Below are 26,871 nucleotides of genomic sequence, written 5' to 3' on the forward strand. Positions count from 1 at the left end.
AGGTCATTTTTAGCCTGGCCGCAAGCCTAGGAGGCTTCAGCCCCCCTCCTAGACCCTAGACAACATCCCTAAAGACTTGTCGTGGGCTTTTATAGCTCTATTTCCCTCTCGGCCTCCTCCTTTTAAGCTTCCTCTGCCTCCTCCTTTCAGGCTTCCTTTGCCTCCTCTGTCTTTTTGACCTCCTTTTTGGCCTCCTTTAGCACCTACATCAGCCTCTTTCTTTAGCCACTAGGCCTTCTAGACCTCTTCTAGCCTAGCACTAGCCCTATTAGACCTAGTGTTGGCCTCTCTTGGCCCTATTTTCCCCTCTCTCCATCTCTGAAGTTTTTGAACTGAGTATTGGTGGGTTTTGCAAGAAGAAATTGGCTCTAGTTTGGTGTTTTCAGGTGTCAAGTCCATTGGAAAAAAATTTGGCAACTTGGGCAAGCAATCTTCAAGGCCTTGGGCCTAGGGTTTGGTCTCTAAAACCTCATTTTTTCTCACTGTTTGCTACAACTCTCTGAATCATTCATAACAGTGGTAAAATTCATGTTTAAATACTCTAAAATTCACTTATAAGTTGCCTAAGCACACTAAGAAATTTATGGTAAAAATTTACTAGTGTTTTGGTAAGTTGGGCACTGATTATTGGACATAGACCTACTTGTTTATTGACTGAAATATCTCTGCATAATTAGTGGATCAGATCTGAAAATCACATTACATAAGGCTAAAGAATCCAAAGTTTCAATCTATTGAGCTTGTTTTGGCATTTGATAACTTTTGGGCACATTTGGGCGCAAGTTATTGCACTAATAGCTCACTTTTTTTTATGATTTTATTACTGTTGTCATAAGTGTTTTTAGATCTGATATAACACTGAATAATTCATCATAAGAAGGTTGGATAACTTGTGTTTTCACTTGGCAAGTCATTTAGTGTCATATTGATCATAATTGGTTCTTACATGCTTGTCATTTCTTGGATCTAGAGTGATTTACTTGCTGCTGTCCTAAAAGTTTAATAATTGCTCATTTAAATCTGATTGGGACATAAGTAACAAAAGATCTTTCCTTGCTCATAATTATTCTTGTTTCATGGTTTTATAGCAAATTGATTTCTAATTGTTTCAAGTGCACTAACACATTTGTTGTGAGTTGATTCATAAGTTCACATCTAATAATAACACTCACTAAAGCACTCTAATCTCAAATCACTTGGTGTTGAATAATTCAAGTTTCTTTGGGCATCTTGATCTAGTTATCTTTCTTGATTGGCATTAAGTAACATTGGCATAAGATCATTGATAATTGTGTTGTAGAATCATCATTGGAATATCTTGAGTAATTGTGATTTGTGAGAAGCTTGGATAATTTTATTGTTTAGCATCTTGAGTTTTATTGGTTATCATTCTAAGTAAGCATCTCTTAATATTGGTCATTGGCATATCTTAAATTGTCTCAAGTAATTGCCATTGTTAAAATTGGATTCGTGTTTTAAGTTTGCTATCATTGGTTAAGCATCATGTGGATTGATCTATTGTTTAGCATTGGCACTTAATAATCTAGCATGTTCTCAGTTATCAGATTGTTTCATAATTCATTATTAAGTACTCTCGTCATAAGAAGTTAATCTTAACTCAAGTACTTGGACATAAAACAATTAACCTAAGAAGTCACTCATCCACCTTGCATAACCATCCTAAGTCAAGTTGCACTAATAATTTACCTGCAAGCATAAGCTTGGTTGATAGACTCCTAGGGCTACCCTTTCTCAATTTAGCTTGAGGGACTCAGCACCTTTCTAGTGGTTAACACGGTGATCTTGCAGCTGTCAGAGCCATAGTCTCTGCAGCGCCAGAGGCATTGGGTGTTTGGAACACAAGGGGAGGTATCGTTAATCAAACCTTTGCTTGCTTCCCATTGGCTTCCATCCCACAACCTACTCCAAAGACTGGTTCTGAAACAGTTAAGAGGGAGGTCTTACTTAGAATCTAAGTCACCACATTCATGTTCGAGTTCAGCGACCTTGAAATTCGAATAAAGTTCGGCACCTAAAATTTCGCCAATAAAGTTCGACAAATAGAAATTTGAAAAAAAAAATGTATATATATAAAAAAATCAATTTAAAGTCAAATTTCAAAGTCCATAATGCACATTGCAAACATATAGGATTATTGCTCAAACATTTAAATCATTTCCACATAATTTTATAAACCATGAAAGCGAGTGCCAATAAAGAACCAACTTCCATACATGGTAAACAAGATGAGAAATCCATCATAGACATTGGCACCCATATCGAATTCAACAAAACCATGGGCCATATCAGATTTCATATATTGAAAAACATTCTGATAAAAAAGTATTCAAAATATATAAACTTGAAAGTTTACAATAGTTTGGCAGTTTTACAAAATTGTTCATGCAAAAAGTAAACTAGAAGTTTAAAACAGGAACACAAGTTTTATTTTTGATGTTTCTATGGCCCACTTGTTATATCAAAAAGTTCTATATCATCAAGAGAAGTATGACCTCTGAACTCGCTAGATGATTTAGTATCATATTTATCACCCAATTCCCTGTCAATGTCACTATCAATGTAAAAATCGGCTTCATCCCTTGATGCATTTGGAACAGGATCAATCCACGGAGTAGAGGAATTGGATGACTCTTTAGCCACATTTTTCAAAGCCAACTACAAGTTACTACGAACATAAACAAGATCTTCTAATCTTCCAGATAACAATCTATTTCTTTTCTTGGAATGAATGCGGTCAAAGGAACTCCAATTCCTTTCACATGTTGATGCACTTAATCCCTGGCTTAAGATACAAATTGCAAAATTTTGCAATTCTGGTGCCCCTTAACCATAAAATTCCCACCATACTACTAGATCACTTATGCTCCTATCATACTTTGTTGATTGTGTTCCAAATAACCCTTCTTCAAACCTGTATGCTCTCAACTGACATCTGACCAAACTTGCAATTACTAGATTTGGATTTAGCTTCTCAATAGCCTAGATAAGTCCATTCATGACTTCTTCATCCCTATGTCTTGATAACCCAAACAATCTAGGGTCCAAATAGTGATGGACTATGCATCATATTACATCTTTGATCAATTAAATCCCATATCTCCTGGTAATCAGCTTCCAGATTATTAAAAGAACTTGCAATGGCCTCTTTGCAATGATCAATGCCTTCATAAACAAAACCCATACATGATTTGTCACCATCAACCATGCGGATCACATTAACAATTGGGCCACATATTTTTAGAACCTTGTTTGCATTTTCCCAAAAGCCATTATTGAGCACTATTTGTTCAACAATTTTCCCCTTAGTTTCTTTTTAAATGGGAGATCTCTCCCACTCAGTATTGCAGAAAACAGCGCTTAAGCTTGCTTTTTCCTCAACAACTCTTTTCAAAGTAATATAAAAAGTGGCAAACCTTGTATCACAAGGCCTCAACAACTCTTTTGATGCATTCTTCCCTATATATGCTCAAAGTGAGACGATGGTTGGCGATGAAGTTTGCAATTGTTTTGGCTCTTCGGATTGTCTCATTGACCCAAGGAAATTTGGCTAAATCATGCAACATTAAATCCAAGCAGTGAGCTACACAAGGGGTCCAATAAATGTGATTATACTTTTCCATAATCATCTTCCCTACACCAACACAATTTGATGCATTATCTGTAATAACATGGACCACATTTTTCTCCCCAACCTTTTGATTTGCTTCATCCAAATTCCAAAAATAAATTTTGATGTCTTCACTCGATCCATTGCATTAACTGCCTTCAAGAAAAGTACCCCTTGAAGACTATAAACAAGCACATTGATCAATGGGCGATGACACAAATCTGACCAACCATCACTCAAAATTGTGCATCATGTATGCTTCCAAGACTCTTTAATCTGAACCAACTTTTCTGTCACTCTATCTCTTGTTTTCTTTAGCAAAGTGGTCCTTAAAGCTTCAGATCCGGGAGGAACATAGCCCTTCCCAAAATCAATGGCCTTTTTAATTACATTTTTAAAATATGGACTCCTCGCCACATTAAAGGGAATTGCACATGCATAAAAGAATTCTGCAACAACATCATCAACTTCTTGTCTCTCCACAAGTTTCTAGAATTGATTTAATGTTTTGGTTCCACCTGTTTTTACTTGAGTAGAACTTGATCCACCAATGGTTGAGATTGAATTAATGGTGTTTGAGGAAGACATGGAAATCTCCCTCTCAATTCGCTGCCTCTTATTTTCCCTTTTCTCCTTTTCCATCTTTGAAGTGAAATAGTCTTTCTCCACTGCGGTTTTTTGTTCATCAGAGATCTTAGTGCAGCCTTCAACACCACCTCCACTTCCATTGCTAATACTAAGAAAGTGATCCACTGCTCTAGTTAAAGAGCTAGTGAATTGATGTCCACACAGCTAACACAATATTTTTCCCCTCTTTTTTAACAAAATTCCATGCTACAGCAGTTGATTTTAGGGGTGCCATTGAAATTTGAAGGTTTTGATTGTTGAAGACTGAGGTGAAGCCTGAAATATTTGCAATTTTTTTTTAATTTACATTTTAATTAGTTTTATATTTTTTTGCAGAATGAAACTATAATTTATAAAATAAATTTAAACAATATGGATCTCTCAGGCTGAAGCCTGAGAGTCTAGACACTATATTAAAAAAACAACTAAATTGTATATATGAAGTTTTAATTGATAAAAAAAAATGTGCATTTTGACTTACCTGGACTGCTCACTGTGATCCCCTGTCCAGGTTGTGTCACTGTGTGGAGGAAGAGGAAGCGGAATGAAACTATGTTTTAATGCCTAAGAGATCAAGTGGTTGTGAGGGTGTTGCGTCACGCGTGGAGCCTATAGGCTGAGTTGGGACTCTGCAGACTATGGGCTATGGCTTGTTGAGCCTGTGACGCCGAGAACCAAGAAGCATTCAAGAAACAAACTTGTTGTCACGCTAGGGGATGCGGCTTGCCGTCACGCTGAGTAGGAGTCCAGTTCCAAACCTCCACTGAGTCGAGCAAGAGGCAGAGCGACCGCTTGATCAATGAGCGAGAGAGTGATTGTGAGGCTCGAGCGACCGCCGACAAGCACCGAGATCTTGGCGTACACGACATCGTCAATCGAGCAAGAGACTAGACAGTGGAGTCAACTTCGCGGGAAACTGGAGACTGGAATTGGGACGCCGCAGGAGACTGTAGTTGGGTACACGGCGTAGCGTAGTTGATGGGTATGTTGTATGCTATTGTCTATGATTTGTGAATCAAGACAAAAGGCAAGCCGCGAAAAAACATAAACCATGGGTTGGGTGACTATTATTTTTTATTTATTTTTGAATTGTTAAATAGCGACTAACCTAACGAAACCCTAAGTTCCTAACCCACATAGAAAGTCGAACTTTTTAACCGAATAAAGCAAACCTAAACGAATTTTTAGGCGAATTTGAAGGCGAATTTTTTTCGGCGTTCGAGTTTGACATTCAAGTTCAACATTCATGTTCGGGTTCGACATTTTATTTGGCGAACAAATTCGAACAAGTTTGATTTTGCTTGAGGTTCGACGAATTTCGAATCCCAGGGATTAAATTCGCCGAATCCGGTGACTTAGCTTAGAATAGGCATATAACTAAAAGTAACCAAGATTCTTGCATCACACCTAGGTCTTAGGATTTGCATAGCATACAGGTTAGTTAAGCATTTAAGCAGTGATTGTCCATCCAGTTACTTGGCATATAATTGGTAATAAGCAAGAAGTTGACTCCATAAGGCACTAGTCTCACATTTCAAATTTAATCTAATCCTTAAAACTTGCTAAAATTAACCAAGTAGCTAGGCCACTCAATCGTGTCTCCCGGACTCATTGGCTGCCAACTTGTCTTTCATCCATGTTTCCATAGGGACTACCCCCCATAGTCTACTGTTGGGAGACAGATAGAACGAAGAGGTCGGCGATCAGGGTGACAGCCCCCGACCTGAGTCATCATCACAGTGCCTGTACAATCTAAGTGACAACAAAAGACATGTCATTTCAACAGACGTAGATAACTACCACCACCAAGCTGCAAGTAGGAAGACTGCTCCAAGGATGCTCAAAGACATAGTAACCTGTAACCAAAGATATTCATAATGCACGTTGATCATGCACCGTCAAAGAAAATGAAAAAGGTTACCTAATTATGTTGGTGATGATTTGTTTCTGTTTCTGTATTTCTGTCTACTCAATTTTGTCTCCAGCTTATTATTTTCTATGCAATTAATTCAGTGGGAATGAAAATGGACCCATATGCATAGCCATCTACCAGCCACTGAAATTCTATTGGATAACTGAAACTCTATCAGTTTATGCCATACATAATGACAAAATGAATATTGAAATAGAAACATAAATGAGATTATTGTATTTATATTGTGAGTGAACTTATAAGTAGAAAGGCCTTTGATATGCTTTTAAGAGAATTCCCTACCTACTTCATATGCTCTTAGAAAATTATTCACCATCTTCTTGCTTTGAATGTATAAGATTGTGGACATCTGGAGAAAAATTTTGGCATACATTTTCCCAACCCAATACTCCTAATCATATCAACCTGAAAAACATCTTACTCTAACCTTAAAAAGACAATTAAATTGGCAACGAAAATGATAATAAGTTTTTCACATGCATAGAAAAAAGGAGTCTAACGTATGTACATGGATTTGACTAAAGTTTTAAAATTTGAGAAAAAAACATTATAATCCTAAACATTATGTTCTGTTTTTACCTTTTTAAGAAAATAGACTTAGTTCAGCAATTAGTTTGTTCAATCATATACGTCACTTGAAGGCAGCAACACCAAGACAAGATACTTGCATGGACCTAAATACTCCTAGTGAAGACAATTTTGCAAAACCTTTAGGTCTAGGGAAGATGATTTCCAGACCTTATTGTGGTTTTAAAGATCTATTATTCTCATTTTGTAGGTCCCAAATTTGTACACATAACCTAAAGCTGTGAATTCCAAACCTTTAAATCATCTTACCTCCTCAGAAGTAATCTTGGCCCTTAACCTAGTGCTACTGCCACTGCTGGGTATTCCTTCTGCTTCCACATCAGAAGCTTTTAAACTAATAAGCTCCTTGCGCAAACCTTCATCTGTGCATCCCACAGCATATGCAGTAACCCCAGCCTTGATGAATTCCTAAGGATGCATATAATGATGTATCCAGATGTATTAGATACCAAATCCTCACAGAAATGACATCCAGAAATTTAACAATACACCAACTTTCTCACTTCATGGAACATCAAGCTCTATAGAATATTCATCCCTCTGAGTGAATAAACGTTTTCTCAGTCAGCTCACTTAGTGAAATCAAATGAAATTAATAAATCAACAGATTAGTAAACATACTCTAAGCTTCTCACCACAGCCACGTTCTACAACATTTCGGTATCGTCTATGTAGGCCAATAGCAATATTTCGAGAGGAACGGAACTCGTCATCCAGTGATGATCGAACTGGCTGACAGTGTCAGAAAAAATCTAACAATCAGTACTACAAAAAGATTGCATGATTTCATGTTTAAAAGCAAAATACAGTCTTTGGCTCTCATAGTTAGAGACTTGTCAGACTACTTACCAGAATATTACGTGGTTGTTTTTGTTGCTTTCCTTGAACTCTGCTGCCAGCAGTTTTGATGCATCCATAATGTTTGGCTCTAAATATAGCTTTGCTGAAACCCACAAACCTAAAGAGTCTTGCTTGTCTAGGAGTGATCTTGCAGCTCGGGTGACTTTTAGCACCAGTTAAGTAGTTATCTTCAGGAGTGTTCTGGAAGTCTCTCCAACTCAATACGTGTCTATCATGTTGCAGATAAGAGAAAGTAATCACGTTTGGCACTTGTAATATCTGCATATCTGCTTCATAGCATCAACCACATCTAGACTGTGGACAAATTTGGTCTGAATTTGATCATAGCAATTCCTTCAGAAAATGCAACAAGTAGGGTTAACAGTGAATCAGAAGAAATATATTATTAATTACTGGATTAAGCATGAAAGAATCTATCTCTTCCCTCATAATGGGAGCATTATGGCAACAGACAACAATTTATTTTCTTTTAGATACAAATTAAATGTCTTCAAATATGCACCAGAGTTACAACAGATAGATGTAAGAATTACATGAAGCCCTCTTGTTACATCTGCTAATACCAAATGGGACGGTACTCGCACAAACTAGAAATAACAGAACATAAAGAATATCAATGGAGACACCTGCGCATCCAAGGGTTGTATAGCACCTGCAAATCTGAATAAATGGAGGAATTTGTCTCCATGAATAATAGCTTAAAGTTGATTATTATTGATAAAGATAATATGAGATACATAAGATAGGGAGAAAAACCATATTTATAACAATAAGATGAACAAACCTTAACCCTAACCCTATGGCATGTGCCTAGGCCTTTATTATATAAAGAAGGCCTGTGTACACATATGACCTTATTATAAATATATTGCCTCTGTTGTGATCATAGTTTTAAAATCCAGCTAGTTCAAACCGGTAACCAGTCAAACCAGCCAGTCAGATAGGCTTCAGTAATGAGTTGGCAGAAAATCCCAGTTTGAGGGCCAGTTTGTACCTACACTGGCCAATTCAAACCGGTAATCGGTTAAACTGACCAGTCAGATAGGCTTGAGTAATGAACATGTTGATTTGGGGTAGCATCGGATGTGCTCTAGCCACGAAATTTGGTGGAGAGATTGCGGTAGAGGAGATCTCCAATACCTAGAAAGGGTTTGGGCAGATTCTAAACAGATCAGGAGATATTAAAATAATTAATATTTTTAAAGGAGTCCCTAAGTCTAAACTTAGGAAAATAAAATATTAATGTGTATTAATATGAATCTGTGTTAGAATAGTCCAAAAGACATGGATCAAGCCAGATCTAATCTTAGCCGTTGATTAGGGACTTAATCTCGGCCGTTGATATGTCAACGAGAAAAGTATAAGAGGAGGCTTGAGAGTTACCTGGAGAATACACCAGAGTGATTAGTCATCCTATTTTCTAGAGCGTGGTTTGCTAAGAGAGATAGAATTAGTGATCGGGAGAGCAGCTCAGGGGCATTGAGTACAGAGAGACAGAGACGCAAAGATAGTGTCTGGAGAGCATCAGAGCAGCCAGAGGGAGAGACTCAGGAGCAGCCAGTGCTCACGCAGGGGCACGCAAAGGCATCAAAGTGTTGCGCAGAGCACCAGAGGGGCCAGCGCAGCTGACGCAGAGGCTCAGAGAACTGACGCAGGGCCTCTTGGGGCTGACGCGGGCCAAGATAGGCTGACGCAAGGCCAACGCTAGGCTAGGAGAGGCTAACGCAGTCCAGATTGGGCATAAACTGGGGTTTCTGGGGCAAATTGGTGCTGAGTAGCTACTGGAAGGATTATCCAGGGTTTCAGCCAGTAGATTTGTTAGAAACTGAGAGGTATTACTGCCAAGGAAATTCTTTGTTGGGTAGGCCAGTTTCGGCACCCAGATTGTACTCTAATATTGCTTAATAAGAAAACCCTCAGATAGCTACACCGGTTTTCCCGCATTGGGTTTTTTTGGGGACATTAGTCCAATAATAATGGTGTCATATGGTGTGTTTGTTCTTGTTTCTTTTAGTTGCTAATCTATAATATGTTGAGCATGCACTAGCATTTATTTTCAGTATTTGCATTGTAAATAACATGTTAAAGAAAATAACAAGTAGGTAGGAATAAATCAAATAAAGTGCATGGAGGGTTTCTAACTAAGTAAACTTAGAAACTTCAGCAGAACAGGTAGAAAAACACAGTTTGAGGGCCAGTTTGTATAGGTTGGATAACAAACCAGCCGTTTTGGTACCTGTTATAGCTCAATTTAGTAGGGGTCCTAGGAAGGATTCCTATGGGAATACTACTAGATCAAGTGGCAACAATGGGAGATGGACCCACTGCCACCTCAGTCACTGTCCCTTGCTCTTTACGGACTTTCACCGATGGGAGGAGTCCTAGTATGAGGGAAATCACTATGAATGATAAGTCAATGATTGGATAAGCAGTGATTTCTAGAGCCCATTCATAGAAGAGACTCAAATGATAAGGTTTGCTTGCTTTAGAAGCAAGGTGTGGGGCTCTCCAAGAAAGGTTCAAAGGAGGCCTAGACCTAGGGATTAGAGATATTTTCTTGATAAGGGATGCCCTAGACCTAAGATTCCTAAGGGAAGAAGGCTTTCTAGGTGGCCTTGAAAAATAATGAATGATGAGGGTATGGGACCACAAAGAAGCCCAAGAGGACCCAAGCAAAGTCTAGGGTTTCGGGTGAAACTTCAAACAAAGATCTAGACCAAGCAAGGGAGAAGAAGAGGATCAATGAAACGTGGATTTCACTTGAATTGTAATGCAATGACCCTTGAGGAAGCCACTAACCAAGGAAACCTAGGAACAAGAACGATTTTGGAGCTAGGGCTTGGGATATCTCTAGCTGTGAGAAATGTTTCAAAATTTGTGAGGACCAAGAGAAAACCCCAGCACGGGTGTAGTCCAACTCGCTCTCAAAATGGATGGCTCAAATGAATTTCGCTTGATGCCCTAGGAGACCTCTAAGGTTAGGGCTTAGAGAGTTTAGAAAAGGGGAAATAAAATTTCTTTGAGGTGATCACCAAGACAAGGATCAGTGCCTAGCCTATTGGGAGAATGGAGTCAAGAATGATATTTGATTTTAGACCTTTTGCTTCATCAAGGAGTCCAATATGCAACTTCGCTAGTCTAGGAGGTGCTAGTTAGGTTACACAAGGAATTTACACTTCGTTTGCAAAGCTAGATGGAGTTTCAAGGTTGAATCTTTCAAAGATAACCCCTAGGAACATTCACTCTTGTTCCCCAATGAATAACGCATGCAATAGATCAAGACTACCAAGTGATTCAAGATTTTCACATAAATTTAGAGCACAAGCAGCATCATGATGCAATATTCCATACATTAGACATATAAAAATTTTGCATAAAAGAGAAACTTACATGGCAAAAAGAGTATATCCATTCATCATATTTGCAAGAGAGAAGCTCCAAGATAGAATAACAACAATCCAAACATCAAAATGCATTAAATATCCTCCAATTCATCCATCAATAGGTAGTGCGAAATTCTCAAGAAGAGAAAGATACAAATCCAAGTGATGATGAGGAATGAAATGAACCTCTCATCAATATATATGATCCTCTAAGGGATTTGAATTGCCTAATTAGACCTAACAATGCCCCTAATAATAAAATAATGTAGCCCACGGGGCTTTGGATTGACGGTGAATGGGTGTACTGTTAAGGCACTCCTTGTGATAGGTCACCGGTTCAAATCCCCCCTGGGTGCTTAGGTAATATTATATAGAAAAAAAATAATGTACAAATAACAACCTTTTGGTGACAAGTGTAGTACTCTGATACCCAAAGGAAATTACTCTGATACCTAAAGTGCAGAATTCTGATGCAGAGCTTAAAACAAATATTATTTCGTATTTAATTTCCTAAATTCATCCAAATTTAGCAACTACAATTTAAACAAGAATTTATCAATCTAATACACAGACATCTACTTGGTTTCTGTGTATGAAGTTGAGCATGAGATGTTGTAGCTCCAAATCCACTCCCATTACCAAAATAACCAATTCCTCCAAACCAAACTGGGCATAACTTTGGTACCCAGCTCCAGAATACTTCAAGATTTCAACACTCTGGCCTCTGTGCCCAAAAACTTCAAGAACAACCAAGGCTCAGTTACCATCAGTAACTCTCCTTGAAATTCCTTCATCCAACTCCAGAGAAAATATTAACACACTAAAATTTTTACACTGTTGTCCACCCCTTTACAAAACCGCCCTTTCATTTCTTAAATAGTAGAGGTTCCTTCCCTTCTACGCATTTGCCCACCATCTTATGAAAGGATATTCTTTTTGTTAAACGGTGGTTGTCATGTCATGTTTCTGCATTCAATTGAGTCACGATGGCTGCCTTGTCATGTTTTGCTTTGAATTGAGCTGGATGACACTATAACATAGAGTGAAATCAGCTTTCTTTTAATTTAGGCTGTTGGTTTATTTTGATTTGGCAAAATAGTATATGGTTATATAATGATTAGATAATATTTATTTTTATAACATATAAGATTTAACAATAAAATTTTGGATTTAGCTTATGAAATTCAACGTGAGATTTAACAATAAAATTCAACATGGAATTTGTGTTTGTTCATTGGTTGAGTTTGTGGTGAGCTTAGTTGAGTTTTAATGAGTTGGATGAGTTCGAGCTAAGTTCGACAAGTTTTGGCAAGTTTCATGCTCAAGTTTACACTGATTATATGTTATAGGATTGAATTTATACCAAGACCTGCCAGTCTTGTTCGGGTCTCAAAAAATTGGCAAATTTGTGAGACTCAAAATGTTGAAATTTCTAAGTCTAACACGTCAAAAATTCTTCCAACATTATCTGGTTTATTTCACCTACTTGTTTATTTCTTAACAAGTTATTTAACCATATAAATACTGAAAATAAACACAAATGCAATCTCGACAATCTACAAATCATCAACTAAAAATAACAGACAAACACACAAGGGACATCATTCTTTTTGGACAATCATCCCCGGAAAAACCCAACTTGGGAAAACCGGTGCAGCAGTTCTAAGGATTTTATTATTAAGCAGTTTTCTTGAGTACAACTAGGGTGCCAAACTAGCTCACCCAACAGAGATATCTATCTGGCAGTAATACCTCTCTTCGGAAGCAGATATTCAACAAGTCTGCTCCACGAAAATCTCTCCAACGCTTCTCTGAGGCTCTATGTCAGCCCTCCTAGCCTCTGCGTCACTCTGAAACCGCCTACGTCAACCCTCTAATGCTCTACGCTGGTTCTCTGGCCTTCTGCGTCACCCACACAAGCCCTGTTAGCCTCTGCGCAATCACTCTAGCCCTCTGTGTGGCTCCTGCTAGCTCTGCGTAGCTTGCTTAATCTCTGTGTTGGTCCTTCGACACTATCTCTGCCTCTCTGCTATGCACTCACTGCCCCTCGCTACAAAGCAGATCACTTGTTCGAATTTTCTCAGCAAACCCCGCTCCAGAAAATCGAACTGACTAATCAATCTTGGTGTATCTCTAATTGACCCTCAAGCCTCCTCTTATACTTTTTCTGTTCAGTCTTCAACGACCAAGATTAATTCTCTAATCAACGGCTAAGATTAGATTTGGCTTGATCCATGTCTTTTAGAACATTCTCACCCAGTTTTATATTAATACCCATTAATATTTTAACCAAGATTAATTCTCTAATCAACGGCTAAGATTAGATTTGGATTGATCCATGTCTTTTAGAATATTCTCACCTAGTTTTATATTAATACCCATTAATATTTTAATTTTCCTAAGTTTAGACTTAGGAACTCCATTAAAAATATTAATTATTTTAATATCTCTCTAACCGGGTGGAATTTCCCCAAACCATCGCTAGGTCTTGGAGATCTCATGTTCTTTAACCTCTCCACCAATTGTCATGGCTAAAGCACATCCGATGCTACCCCAAATCAACACAAAACTAGAAAAAAAGTCAATCGGCTTGGGACTCAACAAAATTTGGCAACTTGGCAAAACTTGGTTCAAAACCAATGTTTTAAAACTCCGACTTCGACTCCGACTCCGACTCCGACTCGGTATCCACTCGGCCGGCTCGATTTCAATGACTCAATCATTGTAAAAAATACATTAAATATTTATTTTTTTATATAAAAATACATAATTTTAAAGATTTTCATTCATGTTTCCAAACACACAGCATTAGCTTTGCTCAACATGTAAACCCTAGCATCTTGTTATCAATGTTCAAACACTGCTATCAAGAATTCTACTGTTTTACCTCATCATCTCAACCTGTAGAACAAACCCTACTCAAACCCTAGTTGTAGCATAATACACCTTCACTATCATATCCTTCAATGAAAACTTCAAGACAATCTAAGTATCCAACCATTGTTGATGTATCCCTATGTAACGACCCATCTATAAATACAAAGAACGCAAGCATAATAGTAGGTATACGGTACATGCACATGATAGCTACATATGCATGTGTCGCATACACCGCACTAGTATTTTATACTAAATCTATTATAAGTGCTAAATACCATGACACTTCTTGGAATGGAAGTTCTACTCATTCATCAATATTGCGTAATGTATGGTTAGATCAAAAAGGACTATATGTATATTATATGCTCCAGAATATTGATGAAATTATATAAATTGATATAATTTCATCAATATTCTGGAGCATATAATATACATATAGTCCTCTTTGATCTAACCATACATTACGCAATATTGATGAATGAGTAGAACTTCCATTCCAAGAAGTGTCATGGTATTTAGCACTTAGATTTAGTACAAAATACTAGTGTGGTGTATGCAACACATGCATATGTAGCTATCATATGCATGTACCGTATACCTGCTATTATGCTTGCATTCTTTGTATTTATATATGGGTCGTTACATACACTTCCCTTTCAAAAAACTTCGTCTTGAAGTTAGAGTTTTTATTTTATCTGATTACTTATGATAGTAATTAGTACACCTTTCTTAGGTTTGTAGACCGAGGTTAAAAAAAATTATTTTAATATAAAGAGACAATAAAATTAGTATTTTAGGTTTACGATTTTAATGGTCATACCTTGCCCTATCCAGGCTCTCAAGCTATTCTAAAATCAACCTATCCTTCCTAATCTCTTCCGCTCCCATCCTATTTGTCCTCTACTGGAGTATGCCATGGCATCAGTTTTACTGACCTAACCATTCATAAACTCTAAGGTGACAGCGTCGGTTATACCGACCTGATTCCCAGTAGGCATCCGGCAATCATCATCACACGTCTAAGGGAGTGTGATTCGCATAGTCCTCCCATGACTCTAGGGTTCGGAGGATAAACGGTGGGAAACACCTCCACCCCTCCCAGTAGAATTAGGGCTAATACCCTATCATAGAATCACTTTGAGCTTTAATTGTATGAGGTTGTGTCATTACGTGGTCATCTCGATAACTGTTTATTATCTGCAATCATACACTTATCCATGCATTCGTAAAATGTGCATCAGCATATTCAAAATAACTCATGTATTATTCACATATGTCACTTCAGTATAACATATTTTGTCATATTCTATGCATATCATTTGACTTTCATTTAAAATGTAATTATTCCCTAGTTTCTATTCCATTGATCATATTGACATGTATAAATAAAACTGATTTTTAATATCTTAATTTCTATCAGAAGTAAAATCATTTAACTGTCTTAAATTTTACTTTGACAACTATAATTTAGTAAGATCAACAACATATATCGTTTTAGTATCCATGTACCAGCAGAAGTTTAAACAAAATTTCACGTTTATATATAATCATTCAAAATGGTTCTGAGTCTCTGATTGCAGTGAAGTAAATATATACTAAACATAGTTTAAAGTTCTTCAAAATTGACATAGATTAGGGTATCTTTGACATATGTCCTCTGTATTTTCCCATGTAGCTGATCCATGACTATATTTGTCCCATTAGACCTTAACTTGGTCCACCAGACGATTCCTGAGCTGTCGAACCCTACGGTGTATGTAACGACCCATCTATAAATACAAAGAACGCAAGCATAATAGCAGGTATACGGTACATGCATATGATAGCTACATATGCATGTGTCCCATACACCGCCCTAGTATTTTATACTAAATCTATTATAAGTGCTAAATACCATGACACTTCTTGGAATGGAAGTTCTACTCATTCATCAATATTGCATAATGTATGGTTAGATCAAAGAGGACTATATGTATATTATATGCTCCAGAATATTGATGAAATTATATTAATAAATTAATAAAATAAATGTTAAATATTAATATAAATAATCAATTAAAAGGGGATCCAAGTATAAAGTTTATAATGCTATATTTAAAACAAATATATATAAAACAATGTAATATGTTAAAAATATATATAACGTTATAATGTTTAATGATACATGAATATACAAATGTAATGGTCATATTAAAAGAACAATTAATAAATATCATATGGTTTAAAACATAAAGGCGTAATGTAATGGTCATATTAAAAGAATAATTAATAAATATCATATGGTTTAAAACATAAAGGCGTATTCATTCACGACTGGAAAGGAGACCAGGAAGGGATGCGTAAGCACAGGCGTGTCCTCTGCAGGGAGAGCGGTGGCTGCAGATGGAAGGGCGGCCACCGCCAAGCCAGAGCATAAAAACCATGGGACATGGAATTCGAAAGGGGTGAAAAACCAGCAGGAAGAATTGGGAAGGGAAGGGAATCAACCATTGGAAGAGCTTGAGAGTTCTAAGGTTCTGGGCACGGGGGAACAGTCAGCTTCTGTTAAGAAGCTTACTGGATTGAGCAGCCAGGCTCTGCTCGAGCTGGCTGGGTGGATTCGGTCTCTTGGTAACTGTAGCAGTGTAGCCGGAGGCATCTTCAATTGTAGGAGTACAGGTAGGTACCTCAACAGTCCCGTTAATTGATTTGTCAGGTTTCTGTTGAAAATGTTACAGGTTCATGCTTTAAATCCCTTACTGTTTTCTGTACATCTGTTGATGGCTCTTACACCCTAGATGTGCAATCAGCTACCAAGTTTCTATAGTCAGAAAATTTCAACAGTCTAATTAGATACACCAAGGTGGTTGTCATATAACAAGGTGACCATCATATATGGGGTTATTGTTATCACTATCAAGTCAAAGGGACAAGCCATTCATTGCTGTCATATCATTTCAAGATTACATAGAGATGACTGTCATATACTAGGTCACTGCTATATGTCTAGGGCACTGTCATATCAAGAGCACTGTCATATATCAAGGTGACTGCCATTACATTTCATTGTCAAGTCTAATCACACAATACTGTCATACTTGTCATTACATATCATACAAATTACTGCCAAGATTACTGTCATATCACAAGGTTGCTGCTATATCACAAGATTTATGTTACATACAAGATTACTTCCCTATGTATCATTGTCAGGCCAAGTCATGGATGACTGACTTACTACTAAGTTTCAAGGACACTCAATCATGTGTCAAGGTCACTGCTATGTCAACAAGGTTAATGCCATATCTATTTGTATGATGTATCATACCTCAAAAGAGAAACATGACTGTCATACCTCAACCTTTGCATTACAGTGACTACCCAAACATCACTTCCATGGATCACTGACCATACATCATAACCATGCATCACTTTCATATTGTTGTCAAGCAATATTGTCATAAACATATGTCATAAATATCACTTTTATACTGTTGTCTCCAACCTGATTGAGTAGGCTCGGACTCGGCCGAGCCAGCTGAGTTGTTAGACAACTCGGCCAGCTCGGTAATAACCCAGTCGGCCGAACCGGTTCACAGGCCGAGTCGACCCAGTGAGGCCTTGACTCGGACCAACTCGGCCGAGTCGGTTCCGAGCCAGCCGAATCTTAAAACAGTGTTCAAAACTCAATGAAACTCAGCAAAACAAAACAAAACAAAAAACTGAAGACACAGAAAATTTTGTACAGAAAAATAATAATGACATTACCATCCATAAAATATATAAAAGAATAATTTATCCTTCACTTCATCTCATCAATTATGATAATATAAAATTTGACATGTAAATTTTTTCTCAAAAAGTGTAATATAAATCAAATAGCTTGCAATCCATCAAACAATACTCATCTCAATAGCTCAACTACATAAATCATCACATAATAAAAAATTTAAAATAGACAATGTCTCCAAACTTGAGTCTCGTCTATAAGGATGCCAAGCATATGCCCTCAAAAGCACTCCTAGTCCAACTATCTCATGCAGAATCTGAGATGTCGGTGTGTCAGAGGTCTCAAACACTGGCACGAAACATCACCGCTGTGTCAAGCCAACTCAAATAATCAAAAGATTCATCCTATACAACCCAATCATATTCTGCATCAACCTTATCCAATGCAATTAAAACCTTATCTTTTGATTGCAAGTGTTTTGTAAGCAAACAATGGTTGTAGTAAATGAAAGTAATATTCCTAAGGAATTTTTACAGTAAATAACAAAGCATACATAGACACAAAAACAATGAAAATCAAACACATAAATCAGTCCATGAATTTGCACCAAAAATTGCGTTGCTAAGCCATTTTATTATAAAATCAAGAGGGTACAATGTAGTGCTAGAAAGTGTGCACCTGGGCTTGCTCAAGGCAAGCTAGCAATGCCCAAGTGAATAATGAGAAATCCCCCTCAAGTGTGTTGCTGCTCTCTCCTGGCTCTGTTGTAAACTGCTTAGGAAATACGTTGTTGGATGTGAAGAACTGCTGCTAGGGCCTTCTCTAGTGCTCAGAAAATTCCGGTAAGTAACCCTGGACTCTCCACTAAATACCCAGAATAACCCATGAAGGATTTGGCTAATGGTTGACCTTGGAATTTTGGCCCTCTTTTCCTTCTATGGCTCTGTTGCTGGGTAATTCGACGTGTTGACCACTAAGTGTCAACGACCCGTAGCAGTACACTCCCTTTTTTCGCAAAAAGGATAGCACCTGATCGATGGGTTCATGCCGTCCAGCTATCATCATCAGTTTGATCATCATGTTATAATGTAAACCCATTCTGCAAGTATATGATGTAAATAATCTCAGCAAATCTGTGTCATGTATGTAATTGCCTAGGTAAACCTATTTTTTTGGTGACGATCTACATTCTGGGAGGTTTTTTGTTTTTCTCTTCAGCCTTACCCCAAAGCCGGAGTGAATTTTGTCACTGGGATCTTAGGCAAGTCCTAGTGTTATAGATCGAGTCTATGTAAAAATGATTTGGGAATAATCTTAACTATTTGGTTCAGTTATTTTATTACAAATTGTTTGGTCTGTTGGATTATATTTGTGTCGCAGAAATGGGTAGTTTGTGAGGGTCTATTTCAAATGGGTTTTCCCCCTTGTGACATAAAAGATATGAAAATTATGATGTAAAGTGTATTGAGGGTTGGAAAAATAATTTATCCCCTCATTGGTTAATTAATTAAATTTTCTGGCCAAAAATTAATTAAAATCCTAAGCCAGAAATTTAATTAATTATAGGTCCTAGGTAAATTTAAATTTTCCAAATGCAAAATTCGTGGGTCCTTAAAATTCAAATTTTAAAAGGCCCCAGGACTAAGGTAAATTAATTATTTTGCTAAATTTTAAGCCTTTGGTTCTTGGGGTTTAAGTCAAAGTCAAATTTTTGAAGAAATTAACTCAAAATTTTTATTTTTGAATTAATTAAAATGCATTTAATTGAAAAATTCGAATTTCCTCAAGAAGTTAATATTTCGACAGATGAGATTAAAAGAGATTTTAATTCTCATCGACAGTCGAGATTGCTTTGACAAAGATGTTAATTTTAGGTATGTTCTATGCTAGAGCAATTTATTTAAATTTCCATAGTTAGCAATCACATCAGCATTAAGATAAACTGCAGATAGAACATAAATATAAATCGCAGAAAACAAGCCAAGACAAGAGGACACAAGATGTGGCGCCAGCCAGGGACAAACCCCACAAAGTGGGGAAACCCTTGATCAATTCTTCTTTTATGTTCTTCAAAGTTCAGCAGAGAAAGTGAGAGAGATAGTACATTTACAATAGAAGTCAACACTTTGACTTTTGATATCGACAGGGATCAGTTGAAGACATATTGCTTCAACTAATTCTCTAAGGTGAATCCTTCACCTATCATAGTGCTACATCTCGTCCATTTGTTGCACCTTACCGTGAGGTACCATCATGCTGCATCATGCATCATCATGCTGCTCATGCTTTCATCACTATGCTGCCCATGATCTATATCATGTAGCCCATACATCATGCTGCCACATTCTCGTATCATCATGCTGCCCCATTCTCGTATCATCATGCTGCCCTTGCTAATGTGTCCATCATGCAGTTGTCCTTCTATTGCTTCATCATACAGCCATATGCATATTAGCCTTAGCTGCTTGCTATGGCTTGCAGCCTAGCAAAGCAGCTAGGCTATAGTTCTAGAATCTACACAGTCCTTCTTTAGTCATGATGTCGCCTACAACAATCCGAATTCATACATTGTCTAGTGTATCTCCTCAACGCTGTCTTGAGACAATGAGATCTGCTTCCTAGAATGGACTGCTTAGAAAACCTGAAGATAATATTGATTTGCTCTTCAAGGTCTTCTTCTTCCTTGCTTGCTGGGAGCTATCCAATGACAAAGTTCTTTAGGCCTAGAACCAGCCCTATTCCAGATCTGCACCTTAGGACTCTTCTAGCCCTCCTAAACCCTCGATACAATGGTTAACCTTCTTCACATGAGTCTGCGTTTTAACCGAACTCAAGACCAGGCATTTTCTGTGATAATGAGGACAGACAAAGTGATGCCCTAACATAATGCGGATCTGCTTCTTATACTTGCAGATCCTTGCACCCATCTTCATACGAAATATGAGTTTTGTTCCTTTCTTTATGCGAGTTTTGTCCTTCCATTATAGCGTATACCTGTACGTGGATTCCAGAGATGAAACCTGAGTTTTGTTCCTCTCTTTAGCGTATATATGTTTCCATTGACCAACATAATGAATAGCGTATCAGCGTATATATGACAAGCGTATCAATGTATCATTGACCAACGTAATGAACAACGTACCTATTGTATGTGTCATGACCTGTGTATTAATCTGTATGCCCTGCGTATAAATGACTTCAAGAACTGCTTATAATTCCAAGAACATTACAGCCTCTATTGATTGCGGTTTGATGACTGTGGCACCCTTGACAACATATAACCATGAACAGCGTATTACCATGACTAAGTTGTACTGCGGCTAGGGCATCACCATAAGACCAGCGTATTACTCTTAGTGTCTCACTCCTTCTCCAAAAACCCAAGACGTGGAGAGGAGGAGATCACTCAAGAATGTGTGTTCAAATGACATCAAATCCTCATCTATTTATACCAAAAACATATAGGTTGGATAGACATGACATTTGGGCTTCTAGAGCCTACATAAGAGCTGGTCGGCTTGATAATAATTACATAATCAAAATAAATTCATATCTCCATAAATACTTATCAGAATCGGATGATCTTAGGATCAATCCTACACCTCTGGACGAGAGGGATCCAATAAAAATATCAGCTGCCATAAATAAACTGACCCGCATGGATCACTCAAACTAGCCGTTGGAAGATTTATCTTTAAATAGGAGGTCATTTGTCAGTTGATCTATCCGACCTCTGAGTCGTGTGCCAAGCGAAAAGCTCTCTTGTAATTTTTATTCGGATAATAAAGAAAGACTTTGGGGTTAATTTTCGCCGATGTTACTCTTCATGGAAATACTGTAAGATGTATTGTTTTCATGGATAAATTTATGTTTAGCCATTGATGATAGCTTCTAAAGAGTGATGTGAATACAGGTATCTTGCTCAGTCGTTGGCGTTTGAATAATAATTTAAATTCTAAACATAATAGCAAGTATCTCTATTTGTTTAAGTTTAATTATTGTTTTCTTGACCTATGTTGATGGTTGAATTGAGTTTTGCAGAAAAGCCTTGATTTTTAGATCATCAGGTGTTTGCGTGTAACAACCCATTAATAAAATTTTGGACCTTAAAATTTTATAAATATATATCTATGTATTAAAATTTATAAAGTATGTGGTTAAAACCTTATAATATGAATTTATAAATTATATTAATTAATTTTATATCATACATAATTTAAATATTATAAAATATACTTATATCATATATAGTTTAAACATTATGAAATATACTTTACATCATATAGTATTTAAATGTTATAATATATATATATACCTTAAAGCTTTATAGCATGTATAATATAAACGTTATACATTATGTTATTAAAACTTTATAGACATCATGATGAAAGTTATAAAGGTATCAATTTAAAACGTATGACGTATGCTGAAGTGTGATATTCATAAATGTCGGCTGCCCTAAAAATCACCTTATCCCAGCCATTAATAAAGTCGAGGAATCAGCTGAACATTGATTGCTAAACGCAGAAGTCAGTGGAAAATATCCGAGAACCTTGAATGCAAGAAAGGCGGTGGCTGCAAGTGGGAGGGCGGCCACCGCCAGACCAGGGGTTAAATAGAAGGGTCTGAACCTGAAGAAGGGGGATAAAAAAAACCAGAGAATTATGAATTCATGAGCAGGAAACCAGGAGAAGTAACTTTGCAGTGGAAGAGTCTTGAGTGATCTGAGTTCTGGGCACGGAGGGACAGAGAGCCTCTGTGGAGAGCTTCTCTGGATTGAGCAACCAGGTTGCTCATTCTGGTAGGGTGGTATTGGCCATCCCGAAATTGAATCAAATCAGTCAGCAGTTCAGGAGTACCAGTTCAGCAGCGGAATCGGAAGTCAGCCAGCAGCTCAGGTAGGTACAGATTACAGTTTCATACATTACTGTTTTCAAATTTTATGAGTATTTCTTTTTATGGTTGCTGTAATGCGAAATTAGGGTGCTACACATGGTATCAGAGCCCGTCTCAAACCCTTTGGGACCTTAGGGCAAAAAAAAAAAATGGTTATAAAATAGCACCATTAAATCTGCGGGCCTGCCTGGCTTCAATCGTGACCAGCTTCAATCGTGACAGTCGCAGACTCACGCCCTAATGGATGGCCTAACACTCGCTCAGCTTAAGAGTGAACCAATGCCCTGTTACTTTTGTGTTCGTGTTTGTGAAATTTGGTGTTTTAACGACAATAGGCGATATAATGAAAATATCATTGCAGTAGTACTGGGCTGTTAGTGTTTGTGATTGTGAAATTCGGTGGTTCAACGACAATTGACTTTGTATTAAAAATGTTATTACAGTACTACTGGGTTGTAACTGTTTGGCAGGAAAAGCAGAATCGATTTAGAGCGATAGTGAACCACTGCCCCGTTGGCTAAATTTTGTACCTTTCTGTTGGTGTTTCTGAAATTTGGTGGTTTAACGACAACTCCCGTCGAAGAAATCGTAAAAATGTGTCTGCCAAAATCGTAAAAATGTCTGCCAAAATCGTTTAAAAAAAAATGTCGGTCAAAGGTATCCGTTGCCTGTCTGTCGAATAAATTCTGCCATGGCATGCGCAACTGGAGCTACCGATATAGGAACAGCGATTTGCATTGCGAAATTTAAAGCTATTTCAATACTTCCACCATTTCACCGCGGTCATCGCCAGGCGAGAGTACTCCGGAATCCGGTATTTCTGTCGCATATCGTATAATTATCGACGTTTTGTTCATTTTATAATAATTGTGGTTTTGCTCATTTGGCGAAATAAAGCGTCTAGCCAAGCTTGCTAAATTAGCTATGTTTAGATCACCGAATAAAATCTTTACAGAAGCAGTATATCCCTCCTCGCCAGCGTAAACTATGGTGACGGAAGTACGTTTTAGTGCACCGAAAATGAGATATTTTGGGGTAGTAAATTGGCTAGGGTGAAAGGTTCTAAGGTTCAAAAAAAAAAAGGTCTGTCAAAACGGTCAAACTTGGCATAAGCACTTCAAATGTCCAGCGAGACAGTCTCAGAAAATAGTCTGCCTAAAACCAACGAAACTCCTGTTATCTTAAGTCGTTCTGTTTTCTCATTATTATCCGATTTTACCAGACAATTCATTATGAATGTTATACATGTATGGATAAGAATAGACAAACTTCATTTATATTGATATATTGAGAAAGCTGAATGGTTTCTTTATGTAGAAAGAATACCTGCAGCAAATACTGAACTGTAGCTTATATGTCGACTGTATAAAAAGATATATTTTATAGAGCAGTTTAGATCGATTTTGACAAATTTCTTCTGAATACAGTATAAAATATATCAGAGAAGGATATGCAGGATCCCACTTATTTAGATCAAGTCTTTGGGAAACTCTCATTACACAGAAAAAAGTTAAATAACAACAATTAAAAATTAGACCACTACATGCCTGGTTGGTCAAAAGTTAACCTTGAGTTCATAGGCCATACAGGTCTCTGGACTATATTTGAACAACCATTTCCCTACTTACAGAAGAAATGGGAGAAAATTCCTCTGAAGCAAGGAAGAAATGATAAACACATCGATGTTTAATACTAATTTTTAACAGTAATGGTTAACTTCTGTATTTACATAGAAGGGGAGACTGGCCAGACTAAACATTCTAGTAACTTAAAACAGTCAGAAAAGTTGGAGAGATCTCCTCTTCCAAAATTAAAGTCTGGATAAGTAGTTGATCTTCTAAAATTTTATCTATCTTACTTATCAATTTACACCTATAAACTCTAAAGAAAATACACTAGTTTCTTCCCTTGTCAACCAACTAAACAGCTTCACAATTCATCTCTAGATTTTCTGTTTAGCAATAAATGGTCATGATAGTTGTATATGATGATAAAAGATAATTTTGTTATGTCTTGAAGCATACTACTGAAAGGAGGTCATTATCATTTAGCATCTTTTAGTACGCAATGCGTGCTCTATTTTCATTGTACTTCTTTGGGCTTCTGAGAATTCAATTTCTGCTTGGTGTGTCTACTTTGTCATTGCTGAAATCAAACAAATTGTCTGATTTTATATTTTGAATTCTTTCTCAGCATCTTTTCCCCAGTGGCTTGCCCATTCTAGTCATGGTAAAAGACTGGTCAAAGTGATTGATTTCATTGCAGTGGTGGACAATTTTATAAGTCAGTTTCCATCACAGAACACCCTGCTGTCTACACCATATCTCCTTATCCGATAAGGAAGCACATAGCAGTAATCCAGGAAGCACATCACAGTTACACCACTGCTGCACCTTCACTGAAGTCATCCCTGTTGTACCTTCATTAAGGTCACCATTGCTGTACCTTGATTGAGATCATAACAAATGTGGTCTTTATGATAGCTACACCGAGATAGGGATCAGGACTTTGCCTTCATAAAAGAACAAGATCATGACTGCTATTTCACCAAGATCTTGACTGTGTCTAGAATGCCAAAATGTATAACTATGAGGTCACAATCATGCCGAGATTGTGACTGTGTAATGCTAAGAGTGCCATATACTTAAATAAATTAAGTTTAACAATTAAATTGAGTATGCATATTGGTAGCCATTAAAAACTATATGTTATAATAGTGGTCCATGTTTTAATCCATACCCTTGTAATTTATTCAGGGTATGGATACAGATGACCCCCCTTAAATGTTATAGTCAGGTTGAGGTATGACAGTTATGTTACCGATGTACATTGTAAACGAAAAGCTAACATTTTCGTTTTGAGGATGTCATTTGGTAAATAAATTTTGGATGTCTTACCTTAGGGGCTAATAACCATACACTTCTGCATTATTCATTTTTAGAAAACCCTGCATTAGGACAAGGAGGTCGCGTGGCCACCCTCCTTGACCTCGGTACCAGTAAGCTCCGCCTAGCGGGTAAAAATAGCAAAACTATACCCGTTTTAAATGTGAAGTTGCAAAGAAATTAGTGTGTTAAAATTTGGTTATCCGCCGCAAATTTTTTTATATATATATACATTTTATTTTGTTCAGGGACCATTACTATGGTAAAGACGTATGAGCGACGACGACGTGACCAGGCAGCATCATCACCATTAATGCCGCCACCGTCGCCATCACCATCCCCCTCACCCTCGTCACCACCAAGGCAACCGTCAACATCAAACGCTCCAACGCTAGAGTTGACTGTGATAATGAACTCTTTGGAGGCCTTGTTGGAGACATTAAAGGAATCAACTAAGGCTAAAAACAAAGAGGAGTTTCAGCATGTAGCCACCAGTTCAGCGGAACCACATAATTTGGAGCCCAGAGGATCGAGAGAAGACATCTCTAGAGAGCTTCAGAAAATTAGACTCCCAGAGTTTTCGGGAGGTCGAGCTGGTGAACGCGCTGAGGCATGGTTGGAAGGGATGAACCGGTGCTTTAGGTTAAGAGAATATTCGCCTGCAGCAAAAACAAAAATTGCCGTGTTTCAACTAAAGGAAAGTGCCCTGATTTGGTGGGGAAACCTGGAAAAGCAGCTACACCTTACATCAGACAACGTTCCTTGGGATCTGTTTGAGGAAAGGTTCCGCGCGAAGTATTTACCTCCATACTTTCAACAACAGCAAGCCAGAGCCTTTCATACACTAATCCAGGGAGGTAAAACGGTGGAAGAGTACGAAATAAGGTTTATGGAGCTGGTAAAATACATTCCCTACTTAGACTCTGATGAACGTCAAGTTGAACGCTTCATATTTGGGTTAAACCCTCGCATCAGAGCCTTGGTAAGTATGTGGAAACCATCATCGGTAGCCGAGGCAGTCGAATGTAGCCGTTATGCAGAAGAACACCTTGGAATCAAAAAGGATACAGGGCCAGCAGGGCCTTTACAATCTGGACTTCCAGGGAAGGCTCCCCGGAACTTTTTCAGAGGAGGTAGCTCGAGGCCACCTTACGGTAACAGGTTTACCCCAAGTATGGGGACAAGAGTTCCCATGGCTGTAAACACTATAGCTGCGGAATCGTCCAGCACCAGACCTTGGGCATCGCGAGGGACTACCGGTAGAGGAAGGGGTGCGAGAGGAACCAACATGGGAGGACGCGGCTCGTTCTCTAGAAACTCACACCTTAATTCAAGCGGATCAGCGCAGCTCAATTGTTGGGGATGTGGGGGGCCGCATTTCCAGCGTAACTGCCCAGAAGCGTCATCGGATATATTGCAAAGCACTGGGAGGGAGTCGATATCAGCCAAGCGAAGTAATCATAGAATTCATGCAGTAGTCA

At 37.8% G+C, this 26,871-nt stretch overlaps 1 protein-coding gene across 2 annotated transcripts in view; it reads right to left on the reverse strand.

The window, feature by feature from the left end:
* Nucleotides 1-26,871, reverse strand: part of LOC149251423 (uncharacterized) — a 287,945-nt gene that overhangs the window by 154,335 nt on the left and 106,739 nt on the right. For both annotated transcript variants that reach the window (XR_016266884.1, XM_089459434.1), the window contains exons 3-5: nt 7,626-7,970; nt 7,398-7,508; nt 7,026-7,184 (exon numbers count right to left, since the gene is read on the reverse strand). Coding sequence is in view for 1 of the 2 variants with exons in the window: in XM_089459434.1 (XP_089315560.1) it covers nt 7,026-7,184; nt 7,398-7,508; nt 7,626-7,901 (546 nt within the window). In the remaining variant the exon portion in view is untranslated. The remainder of the gene's footprint in view (nt 1-7,025; nt 7,185-7,397; nt 7,509-7,625; nt 7,971-26,871) is intronic.

Source organism: Pinus tabuliformis, chromosome 7, assembly GCF_031772625.1.
Source record: "Pinus tabuliformis cultivar Carrire ecotype Pingquan chromosome 7, CPIR1, whole genome shotgun sequence".
NCBI classification, from domain to species: Eukaryota; Viridiplantae; Streptophyta; class Pinopsida; order Pinales; family Pinaceae; genus Pinus; species Pinus tabuliformis.